Below are 22436 nucleotides of genomic sequence, written 5' to 3'. Positions count from 1 at the left end.
ACTGGCCTATAGTTGCCCAGGTCCTCCTTTCTCCCCTTCTTGAAAATGGGGACCACAATGGCCCTTTTCCAGTCCTCTGGGACTTGGCACGTGCGCCACGAGCATTCAAATATGCCCGCCAGTGGCTGTGCAATAACGTCGGCCAGTGCCTTCAGCACCCTCGGATGGAGCTCATCCGGGCCTGCCGACTTAAACGCATCCAGTTCCTCCAAGTGACTCTGCACCATCTCAGGGTCTACGCATGGTAGTCTGGTGCCTTGCTGCTGCCTCTCTACAACCCCAGTGAGAGACTTGTCCTGCCCCTCTCTTAGGAACACTGAGGCAAAGAACTCATTGAGGAGTTCAGCCTTGTCCCCCCGTCCGTCACCATTTGCTTCTGCCCATTTAGCAGGGATCCTATTCCTCCCTGGGCCTTCCTTTTACTCCCTATATATCTAAAAAACAATTTTTTGTTGTCCTTAACTTGGGATGCCATCCTAAGCTCCATGGTAGCTTTGGCCTGTCTAACTGCCTCCCTACAAGTGCGAGCAGAGGAGGTATCCCTTTGGTAATCTCTCCCTGTTTCCACTTTTTATGTGCCCCCCTTTTGGCCTGTAGGCTGCCCTGGATTTCTCTGGTCAGCCAAGGAAGCCTCCTGGCCCCTTTCCCTCTTTTTCCTCGCATCGGGATCGTCTCCCTTTGTGCCCGAAGGATCATTTCCTTAAGGCACAGCCACCCTTCTTGGGCTCCCATCACTTCAAAACTCCTACTCTGCAGTGCGTCCTTGTTATTCCAACTTCCCCTCCAACTAAGTCCTTTCATCATTGTCACAAGCTAGTTGAGGGGGGAAAACCCTTTCACCACCCTCTCAGACCATCATCAGACCAGCAGACTGGGACAAATCCATCCCACCATCCCAACCTAGCAATGTACACATTAGTTAGACTCCAATATTTATTTCAGGGAACACATTGTTCATTTTTCTACATAGATGGTAGGTCTACACATGCATTAATGCTGGCTTAAATTTACTATGCAGTAAGTTGATGCAGCTGTCAAATAATGCAGGTATCAAATTAAACAGTCAAGTTGGCGTTTGTCTCCATATTTTACTGTGCAGTACAAGTGTGCATGTATATATGTGTGCCCATACTGCACAGTAATTTCAGTTACTGAGCAGTAAGTGTGTACGTGTTGACACAACCAATCTGTAACAGCCACAAAAATATTTGTAGATCAAGAAGACATACTTGAAGGCACTGCCCCTCTTCCAGCTCTAGAAGGAATTATTGTAGAAGGTCAGCCCCAGTGAAAAATAGCTGTAGGAAAGAAAGATGCTTGTGTTTGTTCTAGTACAGGAAGAGGATTATTACAGTTTCTTAAAAACAAAATTTCCATTCCTACATGGGCTGCTTCTTCAATCCAGATCTACAGCTACTCTATCCCAACTTTTCACCTAAAACAATGTTGTAAAAAGGAGACTAATACAAAGAGAGACCATCAGCTCTAGGTCCCCATTGAAAAGGCACAGGTATGGGTACAATAGAACAGGCAAAAAATAGAGCTTGTCTTTAAAAAGACATATTAAATAATCCCCACACTGATGCAATATCCCACATACAAACATTTAAGTTTGGCAACTTTACAGACATTTTGGTAGTGCATTTTTGGTTAGTCTCCAAAAAGGTAAAATGCTCTTTATTTGCCAGGTTTTCTTGTTTAAATCACAGCTTTCCTGCTGCAGGTCATAGGTGATGCATCGGGAGGGACAGGGGGCACATGCCCCCCTAGATTTCTGCACCAACAGCAGGGCACAGAGCATGGGGCTGCAGCCTAGCCAGAGCCAGGGAGTGGTAGGAGTGGGGATGGCAGCAGCAGCTGTGGGGGTGGCAGTGGTAGAGCAATTTCTGTGCCAACTCTGGGGCACAGGGCTGCAGGCTGGCTGGACCCAACTCCTGGCAGCAGCAAGGGTGTCAGTGACAGCACAGAGTTGCACCCTTTCCCCCGCCAGCACTTATATGTCATCTATTGTCACAGGCCGACTGTGAGTGTATCAATTTGGTCACAGGCCAACAGGGTGCTGCGAATATAATCAGCCACTGGGCTGTTCAGCTCAGGATTGAGGAGGCAAAGTTGGAAGCGAAGCAAAGACAAATTTTACTTATAACAGTAAAGGTAAATTTTACTTATAGCAGCAAAAATATATGTTAGCAGCAAAATATGGTTTATACATATAACAGTTAACAAAAAGATTAATAGATAATACAACAATAAGAGATAAGAGTTGGCAGTGATAATAATAACAGACAGACAAATTGACAGAGTTCCCACTTGGTTGGCAACTTATCGACAGTTCTTCAGTGCCAGGTACATGCCAAGTTGTTCCAGCAAAGTCAGGTGTCCCCGATCGACGCTGTCTGAGGGAGCACCAGGGAAGTTCCCTGGTCAGGATCTGATCCTTGCTCACACCAGGAGTCTGGAGTCCAGGCTTGGAACAGCAATGACCGTTCTGTTCCCTCCTTCCTACTGATCACCTGACATGTGTGTTTGTTTTTTTTTAATACCTTATCTTATGCTAATCTGTTGACTTTAGAGCCACTCACAATCTTACTCTACAGTTGTTACTCTATGGGATTGAAAGGTGTTAAAAAAATTATCATAAGAGGTTACTGCCTAAACTTGAGCTTATTCAATAAGCAAATCATATCACATCACTTCGAGGTTTAAGATTAGCATTTACTCCACCTAAGTCCAATTCACCTGGTTACTTCCTCTTCGGAATTTTTTGGAGTGTGTTAATTATACCTTGTGGTCAGGTTTATCATTTTGACTGACCTTTAAGCAAGAACTGTTAGGTCAGCTAAAGTTTGCAGTTCTGTTTTCTAGTTCCACTTCTTGGGGCTCGTGGTAGTCTTATGATTGGTACAGACAGTTAATTTTAATATCGCGGTTATACTTGTGACAAACAGGGTACATTTTGCAGGTTACAATCTTGCAAGCTTTGCCTTAGATAATGTTAACCATTATTCTATTGTCAGATGCCTCCAAGAAGCAGATATTATTTGCTATAATTTGCTCATTAACCCCTCTGGTTCTGGCCATCACAATCTATGCTTCCAGTTATTAGCAATATTAATACATTTCTTTCATAAACATGGAGCCCCATTACACGCAGAACTACTGCATATACCAGACACTTCCATGTCTTGTTCGATTGTTCCATGACAGGACCTTGAAAGTGTCCCGAACTTTTACCAGATAGCAAAGCATGGCCCAATGAATGAAGATAATAGATCAAATTCTGATCAGGGGACACGTAAATGCACAGCCAGCAGAAGTGGCTTGAACCGAGTTGCACTCAGCTTCAGTTTGGCCCACTGTCTCAAAAATATTACTAATACCCATGAATATAGAAACCCAAGGAGATTCATGGTACAAAGTCATTGCAAGACCAGGCAACAATAGAAATCCCCCTTAGGGCAAAGCCTCAAGTCCGCTGAAGATAATGGAAGTCTTGCCACTGATGTTAAGCAGGGCCAAGATTTCCTCTGACCTATGCCCAGTGCTTTCACGAGATCAGAGGTGTCCTGGCTTGGTGGATCTAGGATAGACTACAAAACAGAAGTAGAGACTGTTCCAAGAAACTGCACCTTGGCTTAAATGCCAATCTTATTAAAGACCCTCATGGGTAATGGAAAGTCTCTACAAAGCTTCTAGGGTTTCATGAATGGAGACATCCAATGAATCACACAAGCGGCTGCCATTGGAGGGAAAAACCTCAGAGCCCTGCAGTTTCAGATGTTCAGCAAGCCATTTCATATTGGGGGCAGGGAGGGGAGTCTTCTTTCTAAATAAAGGATATCTATTCCCTCTGCAGCTACTGCCCTTATAGGCTGGTGGAAGAAGCCTCAATTCATGAAGGTCTTGCATGATACAAGCAGGCAACTTTATACATGAGACTCGCAGTAGAAGTATCAAGACCTGACAATGGGTCTCCCATCCTCCTGGTCTGAATTTGCAAAACCCTTCAGAGGCAGGGAGCATACTTCTTTCTCCTCCCCAAGACATTGCAGGGCAGGGAGTTAGGAGGAGTTCTTTCCCATGACTGTCAGGCACCTGTTTCACTCACACATGAAGTCCCTAGTACCAGAGTTGCCATGGAATCATATTACTTTAAAAAATTGTCAGAAAGCTATTGAAACCAAATGCCGATATATCAATTGCATAAATAAATCAATTTGTGCAATACAGTGGCAAAAGTGCCAACTAAAGCAATGTGTGTAAAAATGTTATTCACTTAATTATATCATCTCTGATATATATCTGGAAGATTAATTGAATAGCAATAGCACTGGGGTCCTGACCATGCATTGGGCCCCCACGGCAGTAGATCCCATACAAACATGGAAGGACTATCCAGTGCCCACAGCAACTTACAACATTTAAGAGACCATCAGAAAACTTCTCTCCTCCATACTGTTAGTGTCTTTGTTGTGTAGATGTTTCACACCAACCTAACCACGTAAGGAATACCGTCTCACTCCAAAATGCTATCCTACACATCTCAGATATCTGGCCCATTCCTCTCCACCTGCCGAAGGCCAGATGTGGCGCTCAGACCCAGGAAGCGGTCCATGACAATAATACACACAGCTAAAAATTAAGGCTTTAAAAGACCCCTGTCAAGTGCACAGGACTCTTGTCTATGACCTCAGTGCAATGCTGTTTGTTTGTTTTTTTAATTTATTGTTGAAAATGATTCCATAAGTAAAGCAAAGGGATCCAAAACAGGTGGCAGACACAGGATGCTTTAAAGGAGGGACATTTAAATAGGTCACCTATTAGTGAATATTAGTATTAGTTAATATTCCTGGAGAATATTAGCCATATACACCACAGTACATACTCCCACTCTCCTCTATGGCCCAGACCAGAGAAACGGAGACACCCCAAGACAAAGAACAGCAATTAAAGAGTTAATCTGCATGGTATTGCAAGTTCTTAGTTGCTGCCCAGATAGAGATTACTTTATGCAAGACTCAAAATATAAAATTCCCATGCAGAGGTCAGTCACTGGTTATAACACTAATAGTAATCCAACTCCATACTTCTCTATGAAATATGAACTTTCATTTCTACCCAAGAGAACTTTTACAATCTTTTCTCCAATGCCTGATGAAGGGTGTTTGTGCCTGAAAGCTGGCAATTAAAGAACATTTTTTTGCAAAAATCTTGTTGGTCTAATAAAAGATATCATCTCTACTACAAGTCCCGATTGCCATTTCCTCTAGATCAGTACGGCTACACCTGGATACCATACTTCTCCGACATTCTCCCTTATAAAGGAAACCCGCAGCCTCTTTACAAAAGGAGAGGCAGAGCTTGTTGCATGAGTGATGGCAAGGTGAAGTGAATCCTAAGAGATCACCCAGCAAATGAGCGCTAGAACCAGGAGCAGATTGTCCCTGCCTCTCTGCTCTCACCATGTGAGCACATATTTTTATGGTGTTCTCTGGGGACTATAAGTCAACACCATCCCCCCCCCCCCCCCACCCCAAATTATCCTCCAGTTTATGAGCAGTATTAGGTTGAAGAGTCAAGGGACAAAAACCCAACTCTGAGTCGCACTGGTTTGGCATGGACAGACCTACCCCTCCCAGATCACTGGGTCCACAGCACAGCATTTCACAACAGACCAGGGTGAGGGGGAAAGAAAAGGCTGATGTTATGGGCAGCACCTGAACTGGAACACACCTGGTCCTAGCAGAATGAGATGGCGGGCAGCCTGCAAACCCAACCCGATTCATCTCTTAGATGAAAGAACCAGGGGACTAAGGTTCACACCACCCCTTCAGTCGCATTAGGCAGTGAAGGCTATGTCCTCACTTCTCCACGACAAGACCTTAGTCAGGGTCTCCAAACTATAGATGTTCACCTGCTTATTTTCCAGCAGAAAAAAAAGGGCATGATGAAGGCTTGTAATTGGAAACTGAAGCTAGAGAAACTGAGACTGGAAATTAGGAGTCAAGCTTTAACAGAAAGAGTAATTAACCATTGCAACTACTTACCAAGGGACAGGGGCTATTTTGAGCTAGGCTGAAAAGGTGCCAGTGGTTGAACTGTCTCTCTCTGGCTCTCAGAAGTTACAGGCTGAAAGCAGAAGACACTGCAGAAAGGTCTCTGTGGGTGACCATACTATCCCATCTGGCTTTAAAAATCAGGAGAGCTCCAGCTGGAAAAAAAATCGGCTTTTAACTCCGATTTGCATGGGAAGCCTTCAGCAATAACAAAGTATCTGGGCTCTGAGCTGGCCTTGCAGCACTTCATGGGAGCTGTAACTGGGATGCCTCCTGCTCCCATTGCCTCGGTGTTGGGCTTCCTGGAGAGACTTCCTTTCCCATGATACCACATAATCCTCCCTCCTAGTAAAGGAAAGTGATACATCATTGCAAGGCATTATGGGACATGAAGTTTTTGGTAGGGAACCTAGCACATTGGGCTTCTGATGCTCCCATTGTCCTCAAACTAGTTTCCATGAGGCATTTCAGAGTGTGAACATGTCTGTTTGAAGGCATTCATCTTTGGAGAGTAGATTATTTTTTCCCCCAGCACAAAACCCATTTTTCAGATGGGAAAGCAATTCTGATGAGAAAAAAAAAAAAACCCATGAAGAGCTATACTATAAAGCAAGGGCAGGCAAAATGTGGCCTGCGGGCTGAATGTGGCCCGCCAGGCCATTCTATCTGGCCTGCGGGGCCCCTAAAAAAGTTAGAAATTTAATATTTATCTGCCCCTGGCTGCCTGTCATGCACCCCTTGATGGCTTGCGAAAACTCAGTAAGTGGCCCTCCACCCAAAATAATTGCCCACCTCTGGTATAAACGTTCGCAGTCTTTGAGGCTTTAGGACCGATAGGTTAAGTCCTGTCAGCCCCAAGTGTTGGGCACATGTCACAGTGGCTCCCTCCAGCCTGTCTGAAAGTGTACAATAGTCAGGGGTGGCCAACCGGCAGCACACCTGCCACAAGTGGCATGGGTAGCCTGTCTGTGTGGCATACAGCAGATTCAGGAGGGAGCAGAGAAAAGAGCAGCAGATAGGACAGAGCACAGCAGAGCAGGCAGGAAGCACAGCAGTAGATCTGGTAGGGGAAGGGGACTGGGGTGGCACTTAGGGAGGATGTGGGGCTGAGCTTGTGACTCACCTACCAAAAAGAGGTTGCCTCCCACTGCTATAGAGCAAATATACCCCTGAATGGCTAGTAGCAACTATGGGAGGAGCTGCCTACACACAAGGGCTCTTCCCCTTCTGCTCTACACCCAATGCAGTCCCCTCCATTACCCCCATGTAGCCACCTCAGCTGTTGTAAGAATGTACAAAGACCAAAAACAGACCAGGCACTCTCAAGATAGTAGGAATGAGACATATTTATTATGTCCACCTCAACATGTAAATGAATTTCAACTCTCCGTACTCTACAAATTCTAGCTCAGCTCACTCGCTTGCCCATGTCCCACCAAACAAATAAAAAAAATAGACAAAAAAGAACCACTGGCTTTACTTTTTTTAAAGCATAGGGTGAGGAAGTGGGGTGAGAAAGGCTTCCAGTTTATCCAGACAACCAGAGGCAACAATGCAAATAGGACATGAGAAAAAAAAAAAAAAAACCAGATGTGAAGACTGTAGAGTATCTATATAATGCAGCATCCTGTTGGAGGCAGAGGGGAGGGAATAATTTTAAAGCTTGTACAAATCTGTAAAACCTTAGATCTGTGTGCAAGACCCAGCATGCCTGGGATAAAGTAAAATCCACAGAAAAAAGGCATATGAAAAAACCCAACATTTTTTAAAAAGTATATACATTTTTTTTTAGTTAGTTAATTTTAAGAGGCTCCACATCCTTTTCTTCCTATCGCTCAGGAAAGTCTTCCTAAGCATCTCCTTAGCACTGGGCTTTTCAACCTCTCCCTAGTGGAATAGCTTTTTTTCTAACGGAGATAGACAGACATCTTGACTCCAAGGCAGCCAGGGGAAAAAAAAATGCTGCTAGAGAATGTGTCGTAATGGATTTGGATTTAAAATTAAAAAGCAGAAACTGGTTGAGGAAGAAAAGGGAGTGGAGCTTTTTAAATAGGACCGAGCTCCACTGTGCCAGCTAGTAGGACACCCTTGGCCAATGCCCCTCAGCCCTGTAGCTCTGACTTTCCTCATTGATGTTCTAGCCCCTCCTCCCAGTAACAGAGATACAACAGTGAACAGAAGACTGAAGTCAGGATAAAAATGCTGAGGCCCAGCACACTCACTCCTCTCTCAACCCCAAAAGGCTCCAAGAGGGCTCTAAGCCTCTTCCTACGTATACTGTGAGGGGCAAATATTTCAGACTGGCTTTAAAAACTGCAGGCAATTTGTCCACATCAGCTCCATGTGGCCGTTTGGCAAAAACTTCTCGTCTCAGAGGAAGCCAAGTGGTTGTAGTTCAGTCTTAGTCTACAACTAAAGAGATCTGAGGTCACTGCTGCAGAGCAGTGGATCACATGAAGATAGGAGGAAAGAGGGCAGAAAGTGAAGACTGAGGGCTAAGGTTCCTTCTCAGAGGAAAAGTCCAAATACGAGGGGTGGTTCGCTCTGCAATTCAGAGCTTCATAGGGCTCATCTTGGTCCCATTGGCGGTGGGATCAGAAAGAACAGCCTTTCGGCAAGCTGACAGTGAGGGGTTGTTGAGGAGGGTGTAAGCCAGCCACCACCGGGCTCGGGTCTGCTTGGATTGGGACTGCCTTGAAGTCACCTTCTTGGTGTGTATCAGCTGGATCCCTGCAGAGAAGGAGCACAAAAACATCAGTCAGCTCCCTCCTCCCATGTGTCTCTGGGAGTGGAGGGGTACTCATCTCCTACACCTTCGGGTGTGGAGGGAGGAAAAGCAATGCTCCTGACACCGCATTGGGAGAGGACAGGAGGAGTCTGTAGTCTGGCAGGGCAGAACCAGGAAAGACTCTACATTTATCCCCCCAGGTACTTCATGCCAGAGAGGCAAAGAGCAAGAGCTCAGTATGGTGCAGAAAGTGTATGTATACACCTTGGTGGGAGTTGCTACTGCCCACAGCCTATTGACCTCTCCATCTTCCCTTTGCTCGCCACACCAACAGCTTCTTTGGTGAAAGAATGGGACCAGCCCCAGCCCTCCCCAAGGAGGACAGGCAAAGCACAGACCTGGTGGTGATGGGAGGGGAAAAGGGGGGAAACATGAAAGGACAAGCCCATGAATAAGAGATGGGAAGATTTCCCCACTGGCTTCTTGCAATGCCAGCATGCATGAGAGAGACAGACCAGCAAACATACTCCAAGGCTGTTGCTCCCTCCCAGCCCCATCACAAGGAAATCGCACTTCCCTCAGCTGGCTAGCTGTTTCTTCGCATTCAGGCAATAGCTGGGGGAGGGTGAAGATCTCACCTTCTTCCACATCAGTTGGTTCAATTCTAGTCTGCCCTTTGGGGCTGGGTAATTGGAGGAGTAGGAAGCAAAAGGCTTTCATCACCGGGTGCGATTGGCTGACCTCAATTTTCAAGTAATGACAGTAAGTGCGGTAGCCTAGAGGGAAACAGTCCACATATAAGAGCATGCAGAGGAGCTCATGCATACACGTGTGCATGCTCATGCACACGCACGGCATGCAGTGCTCGGTTTTTGTTTTTTCTTTTGTAGGAGAGGAGAAAAATTAAATTGCTGGGGGAGGTGGGAGGTCACAGAGACCTAATTCAGTCATAGCTACCAGTCTGGATTTACAGTGGTAGCAACTTTATCAAAGCCAGTAGGGCCTTTTTGGATTCACACCAGTGGGATCAGAGAATAGCAACTCATGAGCTTCATACCCTGATCCCCAGCAGGAAAAAAGGAAGTAGAGGATTAAGATTTGTTCTCAGCAGGTTTAATACACATTGAAGGTAGAAACATACCATGACACAGAATGGAGCACGCAGAGATTGGGACCAAACGGGCACCCCCTGTGCATGCTCAGTCTAGTATGTAGCAAGTGCCAAGCACCAAGAGGGCCAGGATCATTACCTCCCTGCTACCCTCTCACTCATACAGGGAGCATTCCCTGAAGAGGCTTGACTGCAGCAAGCTGAAAACCCTGTCCCTTTCCACAATGGTACTCCGATTTTGCCACTGTACACCAGCCATGGAGAAGAGTTCATGCCAAGGTAACAGCATCCAAGTGCTACTTAGCCTCACTAAGAAGGGAGAGGGGAATCCATAAAAGGTTCAAAGAGATTAATATCTTCAATAGTAGATAGTTTTGCAGTTGTGCCTGTGAACTCAAACTATACCCTGCTGTATCCCAGGCACAGCTCCCATGAGACAGCACCTCCCACCCTTGCTTTTTAGAAAACAGCCAACTGGCCACCCAGGTTACTTCATTACCATATTCTCCATCCTGCACCTATTCCCTGAAATGCACAGGGTCATCAGATTAGTTTTAGGCATTTACATTCTGTGCATGATCCAAGAGGCCACCTTGTGACTGGCCAAATTAACCCCATGAGCCACAATCCCTGTGGGTACCCACTAGCTTTGCAGAACTGGGATTAGGAGGAAATCCTCCCATGGAAGGCAATGGAGATTTGTGGAGGAAGCACTGTGCCTTGGCTCCTCAGTGGTGACCGCCTGGTTCAGGGACGTCAACTTGTCCCCCTTACCAGGATCAAAGACCTCGATGGCCCGGTTCAGTAGGCTGATGTCCAGCTGGCAGAAGTGGATGGCATTGTAAAGCCCTGAAATGACCATTCTCCAAATTCCAGCCACGATTCCTGCCAGGACATTGATTGGGAAGAGCAGGTAGGTCAAGATGTAGAGGGCTCGCCTGGGGGCATAAGGCACAGGTGGAAATAAGTTATTTAGATTGGATATCAGGAACATGTTCTTTATGGTGAGGGTTGCCAAAATATGGAATGGGCTTCCAAGGGAGGTGGTGCTTTCCCCTACCTTAAAGGTGTTCAAGAAGAGATTAGACAGGCACCTAGCTGGGGTTATTTAACCCCAGCACTCTTTCCTGCCTAGAGGTCAGACTCGATGATCTACGAGGTCCCTTCTGACCCTAGAAATCTATTAAATCTATGGGGCTCCTGAGGCCAAGGGACCCAACCCAATCCAGCATCATGCCACTTGATCCAGAGAGCGATACCCAGTTAGTCCATGACAGGAGCCCCCTCCTCTTCTTCAACATTTCAGGCAGCCAGATGGCTGAGGTAGGCGACAATGGGAGTTTCTGCCGCTTCTTTTGCCCTCAAATGAGTTTGTAAATCTGCCCGTTAGGGACTAAATAAGATAGCAACATCCCATGTGCCTTCCAAGATATTAGGAGTTGGCTTCTTGGCAACTACTCCAGGTTACAGATTAGCCTTACTACAAAAGTAACCGAAATAAATCCCCTCTGTACTGTCTTATGCAACAGTCGGTCACTGGTCAAAATAGTCCTTTCTGGCCTTAAGATCTAGGAAATACAAAAGCTCTCTAATGGTTCCTCAACTCTAAGCCTGGAGATATGGCATTTTACTGCAGCTCTACCACTAGCTTGGTTTCAATATCCCCATTTTGGTAATGAAAAAGCTGTGGTAAAGCTTGGCCAGGCATTGTACGGGTGAGGTTAAATGACTGGAAGTCTGGGATGGGTATGGCAAACCTAATGGGTTCACAAGGCCAGGAGAGCTTGCATAAATCTGCTAATAATGCAGGATGAATTAAGGTTCCAGAAAAAACTGCAAGTTCACATGTTAGCTTTTGGACAACTGTCAGAAAGACAGGATAAGAGGTGCTCAGCATTCAACTATGCTCAAAGCTACAGCTGGGACTTCAGAGCTCTGTACCAACCATAAATCAACTAGTCTTATGACTGCTGGAGAACCAGGAACAAGGCAGCAGAGCATGTTCACAGCTGAGGTCCTCTCACCTGTTGGTCAGCTCCTTCTGCAGGTGGCATTTTTCAAGGAAGCAAAAGTGAGCAGCCAGGTTCTGCACAATGACAGCAACCACCAGCATCAGACAGAAGGGCCTGGAAGAACAGAAGAACAAACCGTGGAGAGGGCAGATTTCATTCAGCATGTTCCTTATGTCAGTCCCTTAAAGAGCAGATGGCCTGGATGCTTGAAGCCAGATTGTGACGTGGCCTGAAGATGCCTGGGGTTCAGGGGAGATGAAAGGAATCATCCCTTCTGTAACCTTTATAGGGACCTACTACTGTGGATGGTAGTGCTCAATACACCCTTTTAGTGGGGCAAAGACTGGCTTTGCCTTTCTGCTCCCACAGCCCCAAGAGAACATCTGCACCACCCTCTTACCCAGAACTTTGCTTTCCTGGAGATTTCTGGCCAGTTCACTTGCTTGAGTATTATTCTGTAGTACTTTCTCATTTGGAAGAGTATGGATCAGTGTTAAGAGAGCTCCCCAAATCCTGTTCTGCCACCCAATCAACTGCCACAGAAGAGGCCCAGCTTAGTTGGAAGGAGAAGATGAAAATATAGAAATATCATCAGGTCAATGCAGACAGTGATGGGCCCCAAACCAAGCATCCTTGAAACTGCAAGGAGATTCTGATCTGGACCACAGGTGTGCAGCTCAGGCTCATTTCTCAATACAACACTAGTTCGGTTCTGAGAAACCGAGGCAAGACACACAAGCACATACAGAGTGGAAGTAGAAGCATGCCTGTGGTGGCTTTCTTGAGCAGGCATCAAGGCTTGGCTCCCAGAGACCACACTGCGTGACACTAAGGGTGTTTAGCATAACTGGACACAAAGCCAGGTTCTGAGCAAAGAGACCCCCAGGCAGGGGAAACATGACTGGAACAGGAATCTCTTTTCACTTTGGGTCTGTGCCAGCAGCTAGATCAGGGGTGAGCAAAAAATGGCCCGTAGCCTATGTCTGGGCCACCAAGGGATTCTGTCCAGCTTGTGGCAGGTTCCTTGGTCCCATCCAGTACAGACACAGGGGGCAGTCAAGGCCATGGTGCATGCAGATGGCCCCACCACCCCCAGACGTGCAGCAGGACTTGGGCAGTATGGCAGCTGGACTGCACTTCCCAGCAGCACCAGTGACAGTGGCTCCTTCCAGTGCTGCAGCTGCTGGACCCAGCCCCACTCCCCCCGGGGACATCCTGTCCCCTCCACCCCACACTCACCACTGGGGGTGGGACCTGCATGGGGGATGCTCAGCCGGGTGGCTGGGATGGGTCCATGGGTGGGTGTGGATGGATCTCGGGGTGCTGACACTGCCTACATGCCCCTGCGATGGGCATGGGTTTCAGAGGCAGGGGTGTGCCTGGCCCAGGCCCTGTGCTGTCACCGCTCCAAGATCCCAGACAGCATCCTGCCTGCCTGCAGCCCCATCACATCTACCTGGCCATGAGCCATGCCCCAATGGCTCCCAGCCAATTTCTACAGACACCCCAGGATCACAGGGCAGTGACAGCACAGGGCTGCAGCCAAGACAAAGCTCTGGTTCTCTGGGCAGGGAACAGATCACAGCTCTTCCCCAACCCCGTGCTAGCACCACCCCATGATCTTGGGGGCTCCATGGAGACCTGCCAGAAGCCACACAAGCAAGGTGCATGGCCAGGCAGATGGGACGGGGCCACAGGTAGGTGAGGAGCTGCATCCAGGTCCAGGATTTTGGGGCAGTGACATCACAGGGCCTGGTCCCCAAGCATCTCTGCCTGCAGAACCCATGCTCATCACAGGGCTGTGCAGGCAGTGGATCATGGCCCTGCCCTAGGCCCTGGTCCCACACGGTCACTGCCCCACGACCCTGGCCTCACCTGCAACCCCATGCCACAGAGAGTTTTGATGAGCTGTTGAGCAGGGTGGGGAGAGGGATGCTGACCCAGCCTGGAACAACTCAGCAAAACCCACAGGCTCACAGGTCCAAATAATTACCCACCCCTGAGCTAGATGGTTGCCATCTATCTCAAATCCACAGAACAATCCCCAACCATGGCAGATTCAATTTTATTCTGCAATGGAAGGGGCCATATTTACCTGCCCATCATAACACTGCATCTCAACCTGTAGGTGGAACATCACAGCATGACAAAACTAACCTCAGCTCATTTACAGCCCAGCTGCATCAAGGACAAATGCTCTGCCTTGATATTGCTTGCCCAGCTTCTGCAAACATTGTGGCTTAAATAAAAAGTCATCCCATTCTCTATTTCTTAGGTCCCATCCTTCCCTGATGTTGTCCACTGAGCCGGAAGAGCACTCACCACATGTTTTGCAGGATCTTAAAAAGATGCATGTGTGTACCAGACTGCAAAGGAATGACAACAAGGAAAGTGAATCCCGCAGTGCAGATGAAGAAGATCACTTGCTGAAGGATGAGACCTTTGGAGAGACAGGCACAGCATATGATCAGCCATAGCAGAAGGGATGGGGAAAAAAAATGCAAGGAGATGGGCAAGGAAATTTAAATCACACCCCAATGTATTGGCAAAATAACCACCGAGTGTTAAATAAGGCTGGCCGGGAAACAAGAATTCTATTTCATACGAAGCCTCCAGGTCTCTCTCCCAGTGAAGAACAAAAAAGCCATTTCAACTTCCACAAACATGTGTGGCAAAAAGATGCTCCAGGAAAAAAAAATCTAAATCAGTGACCTGTAATTGGGGTGTCAGATTCAAGTCATACATGAGTTCCCTACCCATAGCACTGTCTCATTTTTAAGGGTAGGCTGAAAGTGTATGCCACCAGAAATTTTACCATAACCCCGAGAAGCCTTCCCAAGGAAGTAGGTGGTGAAAACAAGTCTATGTTAGTACAAACACTTTAATTTTGACAAGTCAGTATTTTCTGGATTAAAAAGAAAAAGGAGACTTTGTTTTAAAAAGGCCCCTTGACTGCCTTAATATGAAGGCAAGTGAGGTGGATGGGAGTGATATCTCCTTTACCCCTAGTCCCCGTGTTGCACTGATGTTCCTCAGAACTGCAGGACTCCTGCACCAACACTTCAAGCCCTTCCTCCCTTATTTTTCCTCATGGGGTTGCTCATGTATCTCAGGGAATTAGAGAAGGAAGAGCATCCTCCCTCTTAGTAACTGGAGATCTTCCAGCAGAATGTATTCAAGCTGGGTTCAGAGAGGAGCCTCAAGTGAATTAAGCACCCAGTTCGCATTGAACTTTGATAGGAGTTGGGACTGCCTACATTTTTCAGCCAGTACCCAAGTGATTTAAAACAATTCACATTGTCAATGGGATTTGTGCTTTTAAATGACATGGATGCTTTTGAAAATTGAAAAAAAAAAAAAAAAAAAAAAAAAAAAAAAATTGACTCCAGGCATCACTCCCCTTGACTGATTGGCAAATCCCAGCCTAATCCCTGGGGTGCCTCCAATCTTTTCCCTTGCCACCCAAGTGTTAATTGACTAAGTTGATCTCAATCCTCCAAGAAGACTGCAAGATTGCCATTCCTCCCTTCCCCCCCCCAAAACTACCCACCCCCCACATATGTTTTCGATTATTGGATTTAATTGGGGTTTGGCATTTTCTTGCCACTTGGTTCATTATCCCCATGGAGAAGAGCCATCTCTAGGGCTTGAAACCGATTTCTAATAATCATCATCACACTGAGATAAACAGCATCCCCAGCACCAGCATTTCATTTATCCTGATCTACGAGGCAAGCAGTTGGAGTCCGCTCAACACGTAGCCAATTCATTCAGCTCAAGTGCTTTGCTTTAATGACTTAAAAATAGAGAGTTAAAAAAGCAGGAGTCATGCTCACGGCATCTGGTTGTGTGACACTCACATGTATTGTTATTACAGTAGGCCTAATGCAATCTGTACTAGAATCCCTCCCCACCCCCCAACTCCGATTGCTAAGGCAACACTCAGCACTGAACGATGGTACAAAGAAGTCTTCATTTCTAAAGCTTATGCCAGGTTACTGCTGGGGATAAGATTCCTCCTGTGCTTCTACAAATCAGATACAAAGGCAGAGATGGTACAAGCTTCCAAACCAGATGTCTGCATGGAGGGTTAATTTTGGGTGGTGGGAGAAGAGTTCAGTCTTCCCTCAGCCAAACTACTTAAATCAGAGATTGGCAACCTATAGCTGGCAGAGCCATTTCATCTAGCCCGTGAAGCCAGGGAGCTTCCACAGTGGAAAGCTTTGTCCAGCAGCTGGGAGAAGCAACAGGCACACTATAGAGAGAAGCAGCAACTGCAACTCTGGTCCCAGCCACGTTGGAAGTGGCCTATGCTTGGAGTAAAGTGTCCCTCAACTTCAGGACAACACATTGCCAACCTCGGACTGCAGTGGTCAAGGAGGAGGGCACCAGCTGACCTAGGGCAATCAACCTGTAGAATAAGGTCCCATTTATAAAGGGTTAATAGGATATTTTACCACATCAGAGGGGTGAAATTCCCTGTGTGCTCTGGGCTGGATTTGGCCACAGGGTTCCTCACAAGCTAGACTCAGCTCAGGGCATGGGGTGGCAGCAATTGCAGTGAATGGGGCAAGTACTACGCAAGGCAAGCAAGGGCTGTGTGATACATCCCTCACGCATCCTTGTGTCACTGAGGACTACATCCATCAAGGGCACAGGGCCCCGCATTCTGAGGCAGGCCCTGTCTACCATTGGCCCCGTCCCCAAAAGCCCCTGGCCCACCAGCAGCTGAGCAGGCTGTAAGAGTCTCTGGGGCCCAGATCTGGCCCATAAATCATATGCTGGATACCCCTGTACTACATCATTACTAGATCTGTTGAGCTCTCCAAAAAGGGGTGCTTTTAGCCATTATAAACACTTTCTTCCAATAAACATGCACACTTCTAGGAATGCATGCAACTGGCTTATAACCATTGGCTAGGGCTGAAAATGTTTTGACAAAAATTGGGACAAATGGTGATGTACCTGCACACAGGCGCACACATACGCAGTTTTCCACAAACAGCATTTTTTGGTTGACAAATTATGTGCCTGAAAACTACTGAGGAGCAAGATGTTTCATTTATGATACCATGCTGCAGCATCTCCTGGGAACTTTAGGTCAAGGTCCTCATGTTGCTAATCTCCTCAGCCCTGCATACACCATCTTACCAGGCTGCTCCATCATCTTCTTTCAGAGGGGAGGCAGTTGCCTCATGGATCCTGGGTTGTGGCACATCATGGGATAGGAGATCTGGTGGGGACCTTGGCCCACAGAGAAGGGGGACACAAGAAAACAAACTACAACTCCTTTGAGAGGCCACAACAGGATTTTCACCCTTTTTCTAACCAGCCTCACAGGTCACCATTCAATCCCGACTACAGGGTCATTGCTCTGATAGATCCATCTATGCCCCAAGGCCCAGCCTGAAAACCCATTTTAGTCATATTCGGTTTAGGGCACAATAGGAAGGACCTTGAGGCAAGACGTTCAACCAAAAACTCCAGCCAAACTACATGGCTACCATCTTTGAAACAGTCATATTTGCATGCATGGCCAGGTTTCCAGCAGTGAACAAGCTGGAAACAACCAAAGTGGACAAGTTTTTGTTTCCACACTTGTTTTTAAACAACCAAACTTGTTTATGGCAGGTTTTTCAGCAGTGAGCATCTTGCATGGACTATGGGACAAGTAAACCAGGACAAGTGCATTACATCTAGTTGGGGTCATCTAGACCCAGCACTCTTTCCTGCCTATGCAGGGGGTCGGACTCGATGATCTATTGAGGTCCCTTCCGACCCCAACATCTATGAATCTAATAAACGGGGCACTGCACTGAAGAACTGATGTTCTGTATGCTACTTCATCCATTGCTTTATTTAGCCAGCAAAACATTTAGGCCAGATACAGGATCAGTATGGCTGGCTTTGGTGTAGTGGTCCAGATCTGTAGCTACGTAAAATTAAGGTCCCTCCACTGATTTTCACTGGAAGTATGCTGGATTACACCAACTGGGGATCTGACCCTAAAATCTCTTAACTATCCCCTTAACATTTTTTTTGTGGGTGGAAACAGTCATTCCTGCAGGGAAGAGTGTGTTCTTCTTCTTCCCACTCTTTGACACCTCTTTGGCCTAGTTTCTCTCTGAAAACAAGTTACCCAAGCAGGCAAATGCAGCCTGGAAGCTGGCAAAGCTCATCCAGCAGAAGACGGCCTGTTGAGAAGGGCGGAGCGTCTGGGCAGGATAGAAGACATCCAAGACAGCCCCTCGGTACAGAGCCTTCAGATTGTTCCTGTGACAAGAGAGAGAGACCTAGATAGCCCAGTTCAGTTACACGGCTGAACTCAGGAGGGAAGCATCTGGTTTATATAAGCAGGGATATCCCAATTCAGAAGGCACTTAGGACAAGAGGCCAAAAAGGCAGAGGTAGAATAATAGATTTCCTCCACCTCCCCATATCCTTGCAACTAGGAAAATAGATCATCAGGGGGAATGAGGGGAGGGAGATTTGAAAACCCAGCAAGAGAGAAATAGGCTATCACCTGTGCATCACCAGGGATCTCATCAGCATGGCAAAAGTCAGCAGGAAGCAGATGACCAAGGAGCAGACATAGCACACTGTAGGGGAGCAGACAGAAAAATCAGACATCCAACCTTGAGCAGGACTAGCTACAGGGTCCCTAACCAACCAGCCTAGTCACTAAGTTTTAGGACGTTATTGTTGAGAATCTCATGCTGCTGAGAAGTGCTGAATAGGCAGAATGGGACGAACCCAGGGTCCATCTCTGAATGGGTGTTGCAGCACAGGCAAGGGCATCATGTCATTCCCCAGCACTTGCCCAAGCTAAACCCCACCCCAGTCCATCTAGAGGGAGTATAGTCTTTGGCCCCCTTGCTGGAACGGTCAAAAGGAAGGCAAGGGGGTGCGGGGGGCAGGAATGCTCTGACGCTAATGTCCATCCATTGCAAAAAGGACCATTTTGTAGACAAAGCTCAGACTACGACTTGGGTTAGGCTCCCGATTCCCTGTTTGGCCATCGTTAAAAGGTCTCCACACCTCCGGTTCTCCATCTATCCCCTCTCACTTCATGAGAGTCTAAGGAGGTGCTTGGCTGTACTGAGGAATGAAGATGTAGGCAGGCAGAATAGGCCAGCTCAGGTCATTAGGAGCTCTCTCAGTGACAGCTGCTGATGACTGCTGACCCAGTCCAAATAGGAGTCATCACCCCAGAGGTTTAAAGAGGTCCTGTTTTTGTTATCAACCAGCCATTCTGCTCCCACCCCAACACACGCTTATTGAGACTACAAAGAAAAGAAAAAAACCACTAACAATTAGGAGCTTTTGAAATGTCACTGCAGAAAGCAGCCAGTGTAAGTGTGAAAGGGAACGACAGCCTGTAGAAGTGTATGCGGAAGGAGGGGGTAGGGTGGGCTGGGATGGAGATAGAGACATCAGGGAAACAATCGCAGGCAGAATTTTTAAATGCTGCCCCATTTGGGACGAAGGCAATGCCATTATTCCATGCATGGCTAGGACAGGCTGACTGTACAGGGAAGAGGTGGGCGGGGGGCAACCACACTAGCCGGAGGCGACAGAGCCAACAGCTCATCTGCCTATCATCCTGTCAGGGGCTTTGAATTACCCAGTCGCCCCCCTCCACACCGGGGCTTTGTAGTTCCGCTCACTAGATGCCATCTGCTCAATTCCAGCACATATCAAAGTCCTCCCGAACAATAGCATCTGTAGCACAGAATTGCTGCCTGGGCATAAAAATCTCCCCTCTTCCCCCTCCAAACCCCCCTTCCCTTCTTGGCATTCATCAATGCTCTTAGCTTGCTGGCATGAGACCAGGGCTTAGCATTTCCCTTTCATGTTTCCATCACTCAACCGTTTTCAGAGGCTTCTGGTTTTTTAGAACTTTGCTGGTCAAGAATGGTTTGTGGGTTCCAGCTTTTACATTCCCCCCCCCAGGTCTTTTTTCTATCTAGATTCAGAACTTGAAGAGCCCCTGATTACTACAGTCTCCAAGCACATTCATGTTCCAATCTCCACAATCCCCATGTTATAATTATCTCCACAGCCCCTGGGAAGTTAAGAGACTCTCTCAAGGTCATGTAAGAGTCAGGGGTGGAGGACAGAATGACACTCAGCTCAACCTACCACCTAAGCCTCTGGAATAGCCAAACCTCTCCAAACCTTCTTCCCAGTCAGCCCAGGGTATCAGTACCTAGGATGGTGGTTCTCAACCAGGGTGCCACGGCACCCAGGGGTGCTATGAGATCCTTTGAAGGGTGCCCCATGGTCGGAGGATAAGTGAAGTGTGAGGAGATGAGGAGATAAGTGCAGGCTCGGGCTCAGTCCCTAACTGGCCTTTCCTCAGCCCTCACTACCCAGCCCTATTTATTAAGCACTGTAATAAATAAGTTTTTGAAATGGGATGCCACCTCAATTTACCTAAGTTACAGAGAGGTAACTTGAGACCAAAGAAGGTTGAGAACCACTATCCTACGGATCCCCTGTAATGTATGCTTGTTAGTATAACTGATAACCAGATGGCAAAAAAAATAACGAAGCAGAATTGGTGCCTCCAAGCTGAAAGGAGAGACAACTCTTTGTGGCTTTCAGGGAAAGGTTAAAAAAAGGTGTGGGGCAGGGAGGAGAAGAGACAGGCATTCAGTGGTACAAAGGGCCATTAGACATCCATATTCCACCGACTATAAAATGGGAGTTAGGCATCCATCTCCTAGCTTGGCCTTTGGAAAGCCTTCCTGATGATGCGAATGTTCCTGGCATCTTTCCAGGACACTGAACCAATACTCAAGTTAAACATGTCTACCTTAAGCCTTTCTACAGGTCTATTTAAGGTGTCCAGAAGCCAATAATTCCTCCATAGCCCAACAGCCTCACCTAGAAACAGGCACCCCAGTGAGCTACAGGATGGGCCCTTTAGACCAGTTGCAAGCCCCAGCTCAGGCAGGTTATTTGCAGCCTTCTATTTTTAACATGCTTTGCTGAACTGGGGAATTAAAGCATAATCCAAAGCCCACAACAGTTCATGAACAGACTTCCGACTTCTTGGAATGATGGCAATGAGTTCATCTCAGCACTTACCCAGCCTCCCTAGATAAGCAAATTAGGAGGCTACCCTCAAGCCTTCTGGACCATGATGTATTGGAGAGGTCACCAGGGCCTTCCATAGATATGCCTAGGCAGGAGTATGGAGGAGAAGAGGCTTCCCAGACCTTCCATCCCCCCTTTAGACCATTGAGCGCTAAGGCCAGACCAAGTCCAGATGTTGGGTTACATGTGCATCTGGGAATCGAACCCAGGGGTTTCTACCACTGCACCACAACACTGGGCAGATGAGCAAGGAGAAGTTTAGTAACATGCCCAAGAGCCGAGCCAGAACCCTAGAGTCCCAGCTGCTGTTCTAAGCCCCAGAACAGACCATATTGCACAAAGTGGACCAGCTGATAGGCACCACTCAGCTAAGCAGATGCACTATTACCATGAAGCATTCAGTGTAGCAAATGGTTCTGCTAGTTCAATTCACTTAATCATTAAGCAAGAGAAAACCCACACAAGCAGCTGCTCATCTGCTTACTTTGGGGAGCTGGGATGCTTCACTTGGTCTGGGCCGCCTCACTAAATGAATAGGGAGAGAGCCTTAAAATGTCAGGAGCCCAGAAATTATTTACTATTTTTCAAACCTACGGCCAATTATTAGCATCGCACAGGTCTGCTACCACCGAGACAAATAGCTTGTTTTTAAGGTTCTCAGGGAGCTCCAGGACAGAGAGCATGTATGCGACTTGTGTCGGAAAGAGTGAAAAGGGCGGCATGAAGATCGGTTACCTCTTGCTCTTCGAGGGGGTCACTCCCCTTGGAACCATTTTGAAACAGAGCCTGTAGGAAGCTTACCCTGCCAGGCCAGGGAGATTCAGTCTTGTGCACCAAGAGGACAGGATCACGACTAGATTCGCCACCAGTCTCAAGCTTGACAAGATCAAGATGGGAGCAACTCACCCTCCAGTGACCAGAGGTAGTGTTTGATAGTCTCCAGCTCTTTCTCCATGTCTCCTGGGATGCCACCTGCATTCTCTGAGGGGACAACACCAAACTGAACCAGCAGAACAGTGACATCCTTTGTCATGCCAGCCCTCACTATCTGAATGGTAGGGATGAAGGTCACCAGGAGCAGCACAGCCACCTGCAAGCCAAGAGCTAGGTAAGCACTACATGCAGGATACCTGGAAGGGCACTCATCTCACATGCAGCAGTAACAGATTCCCCCGACTCTTGCTTGGATAAATATTCTCCCAGGACAGTTCATCCTGGAAAGTGCCACACAGTGAAAGCAGCAAGAGGGCAGTGGGCAGAGTCAGAGCCAACAGAAAAGAAGCAGCGACAGTCACCAGTCAAGGATGCAGACCAGGGACCATCTCATGGTGCACTGCACCACCGAGGCCAAAGGACTTCATTCTAGCCTCTTGCTTTCTACCCCAGAAAAAGGCACAGAAAACATACCAGTCCTTGGTCATGGACAA

At 47.3% G+C, this 22436-nt stretch overlaps 1 protein-coding gene across 2 annotated transcripts in view; it reads right to left on the bottom strand.

Annotated features, from left to right (window-relative positions):
* Positions 1 to 7384: 7384 nt before the first annotated feature.
* STRA6 (signaling receptor and transporter of retinol STRA6) overlaps positions 7385 to 22436 on the bottom strand; it is a 45033-nt gene continuing 29981 nt past the window's right edge. For both annotated transcript variants that reach the window (XM_019477876.2, XM_006273156.4), the window contains 8 exons: positions 21916 to 22099; positions 18431 to 18506; positions 18047 to 18180; positions 14230 to 14347; positions 11920 to 12021; positions 10670 to 10833; positions 9423 to 9560; positions 7385 to 8786 (listed from right to left, as the gene is read on the bottom strand). In XM_019477876.2, the coding sequence (XP_019333421.1) occupies positions 8608 to 8786; positions 9423 to 9560; positions 10670 to 10833; positions 11920 to 12021; positions 14230 to 14347; positions 18047 to 18180; positions 18431 to 18506; positions 21916 to 22099 (1095 nt within the window). In that variant the 3' untranslated portion in view covers positions 7385 to 8607. The remainder of the gene's footprint in view (positions 8787 to 9422; positions 9561 to 10669; positions 10834 to 11919; positions 12022 to 14229; positions 14348 to 18046; positions 18181 to 18430; positions 18507 to 21915; positions 22100 to 22436) is intronic.

This window comes from Alligator mississippiensis, chromosome 11 (genome assembly GCF_030867095.1).
Source record: "Alligator mississippiensis isolate rAllMis1 chromosome 11, rAllMis1, whole genome shotgun sequence".
Lineage (NCBI taxonomy): Eukaryota > Metazoa > Chordata > Crocodylia > Alligatoridae > Alligator > Alligator mississippiensis.
Note: the sequence above shows the minus strand (reverse complement) of the source record. Positions and strands in the feature narration are given on the sequence as shown.